The sequence below is a fragment of the Nansenia antarctica genome (genome assembly GCF_963989245.1).
Source record: "Nansenia antarctica genome assembly, chromosome: 15".
Classification (NCBI taxonomy): Eukaryota; Metazoa; Chordata; class Actinopteri; order Argentiniformes; family Microstomatidae; genus Nansenia; species Nansenia antarctica.
The window spans coordinates 8,335,933-8,343,432 of NC_137685.1; the positions used below are offsets into that span (position 1 = coordinate 8,335,933).

Consider the following 7,500-nt stretch of genomic DNA (forward strand, 5'->3'; position numbering starts at 1 on the left):
CCCATACCGTTGTGGACCCTTCCGCCGGCCTCCCCTGACGTGTGCTTGTGCTTGCTGACGGAACCCCTTGTGTTCCACACAGAACCAGGACTCCATCGCCATGGACACGGAGTGTCGGCTGTACGAGGTGGGCCGCCAGAGACTGGCAGAGGAGGGGGAGGAGGATGATGATCAGGTGAGGAGGAGGGGGGGGGGGGAAGGGGAGGGAGAGGGAGGGAGAGACAGACAGACAGACAGACAGAGACACTCATCTTTTTTCTACCAGACAGACTAATAAAGTTTTCTCGTGCCCTCTCTCTCTCTCTCCTCTCTCCCAGGAGGACGACGACCCCGACACAGAGGACTCTGACGACGATGACGACGATGACGACCTGGACGACCTGGACGACCTGGACACTGACCCCCTAATGGTCGTCCTGGGCAACGACGACAACGACGGAGAGGAGGGAGGCGAGGGAGGCGACTTGTTCCCCAACGCCGCCGTGGCCGCTAGGTTACTGGAAGGCGTCAGCGATGATGATGATGATGACGACGACGACGACGATGATGATGATGACACAGACAACAATGCTGGGCTCAACCTGGATATGAGTGAGTAGTAGGGGTGTAACGGATCACCTAACTCACGGATCGGATCGTGTCACGGTTTTTGAGTCACGGATCGGATCATTTTTCAGATCAACACAAAACATGGTGCTTGTAAAAAAGACTAAAAAACAAGAGGTTTATTTTATAAAATAAAAAAGGGAAAAGGTCCAAGGGTAAAATAAAAAAGGGAAAAGAGCTGGTTTACATAAATAAAGGCTATGTACACTATACTACTATACTATACTATACTATATACTATACTACACAATAAAACACTGTGCTGTACTCTATGCTATGCTATAAATATCCTAACTTTTTCCTGTATCTGAAGTTGTCAAGCTGCCTTTTTCGTGCCTCCTGTCAACACACCAGGGTGATGTCGCGGCAAATGTGTGGCCATGCTCGTACGACTTTCTCGTTGCACAACGCTTAAACACCGTAACTTTTTTATCGACCACACTTCCAATGACACTGTCCATCATTGTTATAATTGACAGAAAAGCCAAAGTGCTCCCATACATGGGATTTAAATGACGAGGGAGGCATTTCGAGTTCTTCTCTGTCGCCAACATTAGCAGCACTCGCCATGATACTTGGGCTGCGTTTGTAAATTTGCTCTGAGAGCGCCGGAGAGCACACTGGGTCCGACGTCATAAAGAGACCAAGTAATTTGATTGGACAAGAGGCGTTCCATGAATGCTGATCAGATTCCAGAGCGAATTTACGAACGCAGCCTTGTTGTTCTGGATTTTTTTCCCCATTATCAACCTATCATTGCGCTTTATAGTAAAACAAAGCACGCAACTGTCGCGTCTATCTTTTCATGGCAACTCTACATTGTGATTTACAAGGGATATTAACTAATATTAAGTAATAATATTACTTGGTTACATTTTGCAATTGATCCGCGGTACACATGAGTGCCGAACCGTGGGGGGCGTGTGTGTGTTTGTGTTCTAGGTGACGTGTGTGTGTGTTCTAGGTGACGTGTGTGTGTGTTCTAGGTGACGTGTGTGTGTTTGTGTTCTAGCTGATGTGTGTGTGTTTGTGTTTTAGCTGACGCGTGTGTGTTTCTGTGTTCTAGGTGACGTGTGTGTTTCTGTGTTCTAGGTGACGTGTGTGTGTGTGTGTTCTAGGTGACGTGTGTGTGTTTCTGTGTTCTAGGTGACGTGTGTGTGTTTCTGTGTTCTATCTGACGTGTGTGTGTTTCTGTGTTCTAGCCGACTCTTCAGACAGCTCGGGCAACACCGATACCTCGGACCTGGAAGACCAACTCCTTCTGGGGCTTGACAGCGACTGAACAGGAAGACTCCCTGACCCTAACAGGAAGTGGACCTATCCCCCTCCCTGACCCCCTAACCCCCCTCCCTGAACAGGAAGATGACCCCCCCCCCCAACCCCTCTGTCTGAACTGGAGGAGCCACTGTGAATGAGCGCTGAAATAAAACAATGTTTTTGAAGACAGGGGGAAGAGCGGCCATTTTGATCTTCTACGGTACCTGTCCCGGGCACACACACATCAGACTCATATCACACACACACACACACACACACACACCGTCTTTTATGTTGTGTGGTGTTGTACAAAGGAAGCTATTTTCACAGATGTTTTGGCCCAGTTAATGTATATACACTTTTCCTTTCGCTATCATTTGATTCAACTTAATTTAATTGTTGTTTTAATTTGTAGTAGATTCCTTGCTAGTAGCTACAAACTAGTCTCCCGGCTTTAACTCACCAACTGCCAAACAATTCTGGAACACCATATTATGGTGTTTACCTGGCAACAACACTTTGATTGGCTGCAAAAGGAGGCATCGTCATTGATGCATTCTTGGTGAATAGAAGTCACCCATTGGCACTGTACAATGTTGACAGTTTGGGTGACTTCATTCACCCTCTGCACTGAATGAGTTAAAGCCACAGTGGACAGCAAGATGGAGTTGGTGTTCTCCTCTGGCAACATTAAATATTTAATGTCATGTCGTTATTATTCTCATTCTATTTCGGTGTTAAAACCATTTCTCAGACTCTTTATCAAACCAACTTCATCTGACACTGTTTTTAATTGACAGTGTTAATTCATGACATGTTAGAAGGTGAATATGACCATTTGAATCTGTTCATCTGGTTCTCTCAGTGAATGATCCGCGCTCCTCTGCTGAACTAATGCACACACTCCTGTTCACTGCTCTGGTCAACACACATCTCTGTGTGGAGGTGATATCTAAACAGCCACTAGGTGCCAGTGTTGGACCCCGTTCAGTGCAGGTACGGGTAACAGCGCCACCAGGTGTCAGTGTTGGACAGCGGTAGTGCAGGTACGGGTAAACAGCGGTGGGTGCTACACACAGCAGGTCGCCACCATACCTCGGGTCAAGTCTCACAAAGTCTCACCTCGTTTCCCCGGGGTCATCTCTCCTCCTCGCCGCCTTCTCCAATCTCAGGAGAAGGTCTGGGCGGGGGGGGGGGGGGGTTAGATGGAAAGACGAGGAGAGAGACAGGGTGAGAGGAAGCAAGGGATGAGTTTTCGAAGAGCTTCAGCTTCCCCTCCTCTCTGACAGTCTCTTTAGAAATACTTTTCTTCCGCCACCTGAACCAATGTGAACAAAACACTACATGTAAGGAAGTTGAGTTGAATTTCTTTTGGATTCTGTCGGATACAGAAAGCTTTTATGTGGTGTCCTTTATTTAAAGAAGGCCTCGCCGCGCTTGTAAAGACCTCCAGAGCCGACCACCGTAAAGTCTCTATTTTAATATGATGATGTGTAAAGAAAGAAAAGAAAAATCCCAATAAAAAGTTTTCTGAGTTTGTTTTCGACATGTTTGTGTTGTGTTGTTGTTTTACATTAATCAGGGGTGCAAACTTGTCACCTATCTGCTAAATTAGCCGTTTTTACTTCAAAATAGGTCATCCACGTGAATCGTGTAGATCTGCCCTGGGGGTCTATGTCTCATCCAAGTCACAACTAATCTTCCTGTCTGCTAAACTCCAATCACAGTAAGCAACCTGTTTTCAACATAATTATGCGGGTGTTAAGGTTAGGGCCGTCGCTGAGACCACCATGCTAGCGATATCCATTTAGCACCGTTAGTGCTAGCGCTATCCACCCCCCCCCCCCCCATCAACAAAAAAATGATCATTGATAATTGTCTTGTCAAAAGAAAAGTGTCACCTTTTTGGGCCATCACCAGTTTGCACCCCTGATTGTTGTTTCGTCATGTCTGACCGGAGCAGAGGGAGGCCGGTGGAGGTAGAATTCAGAGGACAGGCTCGTTTGAATGAAAGGAATTAGGAATGGTATCACACCCGGTCTTCCAATCTCCTTCTACCTCCACAGATAACGATGGGGGCCTCTACTGGAGTGCATTGCAGGGGAGGCTGGTGGCGGTAGAAATCGGAGGACGGGCTCATTGTAAAGCATGGACCGGCATCAGTATTGGAATGGCATTAAACACGTTGGAGCATTGATACCATTCCTCGCATTACAACGAGCCCTGTCCTCCGATTCCTACCTCTACCAGCCTCCCTCGCTCGTTACCCCACCTTAACAGAGTCTTGGATAAGGAGCTTGCCCTCAGCACAAGTCAATATTCCTAGCCGATACTCTAACAATGCAGTCCTGATTTATTCAGCAAGGACAGAGTCGGTCTCTGTGGCTAGGAGGCTCGGCCTTGGAGGGAAACGTCCAGCGGAGGTTAGCACAATGTGCTACATTGTTGCTTCAGCCATCTTGTTTGTGTGGTTCTCTGTGTCTTACGTAAGGACAGTTTATCCCAGCTGTGCGGGGGATGTTATTTTTACAGTGTTGCCAAGAGAATGAGAGGGACAGGGCAATTAGCGGATTATCATCCAGACGCACTATTTTTAAGTATGTTCATGTGTTGTTGTTGTCGTCTAGTACTCTAGTCTACCTACAGATCTCTGGGCTGACCAAGGGAGGCTGGCGGAGGTTGAAATCGAGCCTGTCCTCCGATGTCTAGCCTCCGCCAGCCTACCCTGGTGCTAGCCCTTAATCCTGGTCCTATAATTGGCTAAAGCACCATACAGATCTGAGGTACTTTCATCCCGTGTGTGAACATGTCTGGTCGACTTTCCCCGGGAATGTGGCTTTCAGATTAGTCTTCTAATTTTAACCCTGCTGTGTTCTCACTAATCTGGAGCTCAGATCCAGGGACTCTACTGGCTGTGGGTTCAGACCGGGCCTGTAAGAGACCTGCTGGATAGACCTCCAGGCTGCTTGTGTTTACTGTTTCCATCACATCGATTAGCAGATCCTGCAGATTTCTTCACAAGTACGACATCAAAATAGAAATAGGTCATCTTTTCTAGATCTCTAGAACATGTCACGATTAGCATTTGCCCTGCCATCTGAGTACATGCACGCGCACACACACACACACACGCATCCCAAACCATCCAAACATCCCAAACAATCCAATATATATATATATATATATTATATGACTACCTGCACACTACCTGTTTACTTGAACACTACCTGACTATCTGTACTGTATCATCATATCTGTATTGCATATATCATATTGCATTTCATCATCATATTGTACCCTATACAGCATTTTGCACAATAGTTTCTACTGCAGTATGACTGGTTCCACTGTAGTATGACTATCATGACTTTATTATGTTATTCTACTTTATTATTACTTACTTTACTTCTTTTATTGAGATTTGGTATCCTGCTGCAATGCCAGTGTTGAAGAACCTAAATCAAACAATTTTACTCTTGTGTAGGCCACCTGTACATACAGTATAACAAAAGCTATTCTGATTCTGACACAGACACACGCATGCATACACACAAGGCCAGAGAGCAGTGCTGTGAAAATACAACGGAACGCTCTCAGAGATGCAGCAGGTAGTCTCCACATCACCATGGTTACCTCATGTACTGGTACCAAGTATCTGGGAAATGAGAATCATCTACAAAAAGCTGTATATATTATGTTTGTTGTCTCTTTTGACAAATGTCATTTTAATTGGATCATTTCCAATGGTCGAGGCCTGCTAACGGAAGGAGACATGCGCAAGACTGTTGGAGTCCTGCTGAACATGTCCGTGGAAAGGTCACAGAGAAGATGTGTGAAGCCTTAACGCCTCACCCCGTCCACATACCGTGAGCTTAGAATGATATGGTTCTATCTCCGTTTAGGGTAGTTCAGAGATATTGAGCGTCAAAGTTTTTACATTAATTTTTTTTTGTGAGATGGAACCTTTGTATTTTATGAATTACTAACTCAAAAATGTCAACAATTTAAAAATAACACCACACAGGCATTAATAAACACCTAATGGATCAGATTATGTAAAAAACTAAATTTTGACCAAAAATGGAGATAGAACCTTATAATTCTAACGTCCACATACAACACAGAGATACCCCATAGCGAGGGCCGAAGAACATAACCTCCTATCTGCAAAAATGTTTAAAATCTTAAAATTAAAATAAAAATAAAAATTAAATTAAATGAAAGAAACAAATTTAAAATCTTACAGAATTTTTCAGATAGGAGGTTATGTTCTTCGGCCCTCGATAGAGCTCTTACTCGATTGCGCGTGTCTTAATGAAGAGGGACAATTAACCAATTAACGTCTAATGAAGAGTGACGCGCAGGCATGCGGATGATTAATGGGTTCCACCTGAGAATTCACATCACACACACAGGGTTAACACATTCACAAGCCGGGGGACGCCACGCACGCCAAACGAACGATTATCCCTTGTTGATAAGCAATGGAAAAAAGAGGGTGAAAGATAGGAAAGCAATAAACCGTGTCTGGGATGACATGTCGTGACCTTAGAATGAGAAGGTTCTATCTCCGTTTAGGGCAGTTCAGAGATCTTGAGCGTCAATGTTTTTACATTCCATTATGTTCTGTGAGATGGAACCTTTGTATTGTATTAATTACTAACAAAAAAATGTCAACATTTTAAAAATAACACCACAAAGGCATTAATAAACACCTATGACTATATTACTGCTCAAGTAGACCCAAGCACCCTAAAATAAAATGATCTGAACCAAGAACTGAGTTCTCCATCAGCTCTTATAGTGTTTTACTCCTTCATTCAAACCATTACTACCACTGTGTCATACCTGTAGATTAATTACTTTGATAGTTCTTGTCACACTTAACTTGGAGGTCACTCACCATCACTGGGAGTGGTGAAAACAAGTGATTCAAATGATTTGCCTGTCCTAACAGTCTAAAATGTATTACAGATACACCAAAGCATGGCACTTCTCCATTGACCAGACCGGGACGGTACAGGACGGCACGCATTTGTATCTTATCCGTACCGCATGGGCGAGCATGCCCAAGCCCTTTAATTAAAAAAAAAAGCATTTAATTGTTTGTCTCTCAGTGTGTTTGATCATTTTGGTTAACACCTTGCTCCACTGGAGCGCACACTGGGTTCAATCATGTCATAGCGGGACCAAGTAATTTGATTGGACAAGAGGCATTCCATCCATCCGATTTCCAGAGCAAATTGACAAACTCAGCCAGTGACAGCTATTATGATGCAATAGGCCTATTATGATGTCATCAATAATTTAAAAAAACATCATAGCTGTTGCATTCTAAAAAACAGGCCATTTCAGAGCATCGCCTCTTGAGAACTATCGCCTCTTGCTTTTACAGTATAGAAAGTTGACTTTATGAGAAGACTCACATAACGTGATCAGATGAATCAAACCCAAAGTGACCCAAATGCCCCCCAAGGGCATGAAGGTCTGAAGGAAGACAATGAGAACAAGGGAAAGAAGAAAACAAATGCATTTTTTGCATTTTTTAAGCTGGCTGCCCTCCTCACTTGCTGTGGAGGATGTTTTGGAAAGAGAAAGGAAAGACGACACTCCGACTCAACTGATATGCCTAACGCA

At 44.4% G+C, this 7,500-nt stretch overlaps 1 protein-coding gene across 1 annotated transcript in view; it reads left to right on the plus strand.

Moving 5' to 3' along the window:
- LOC308170970 (DDB1- and CUL4-associated factor 1-like) overlaps positions 1 to 3,409 on the plus strand; it is a 23,965-nt gene extending 20,556 nt beyond the window's left edge. Inside the window, exons 24-26 of the mRNA XM_080545824.1 lie at positions 83 to 175; positions 318 to 591; positions 1,809 to 3,409. Of these exons, the coding sequence (XP_080401950.1) occupies positions 83 to 175; positions 318 to 591; positions 1,809 to 1,888 (447 nt within the window). The 3' untranslated portion in view covers positions 1,889 to 3,409. The remainder of the gene's footprint in view (positions 1 to 82; positions 176 to 317; positions 592 to 1,808) is intronic.
- Positions 3,410 to 7,500: the final 4,091 nt, after the last annotated feature.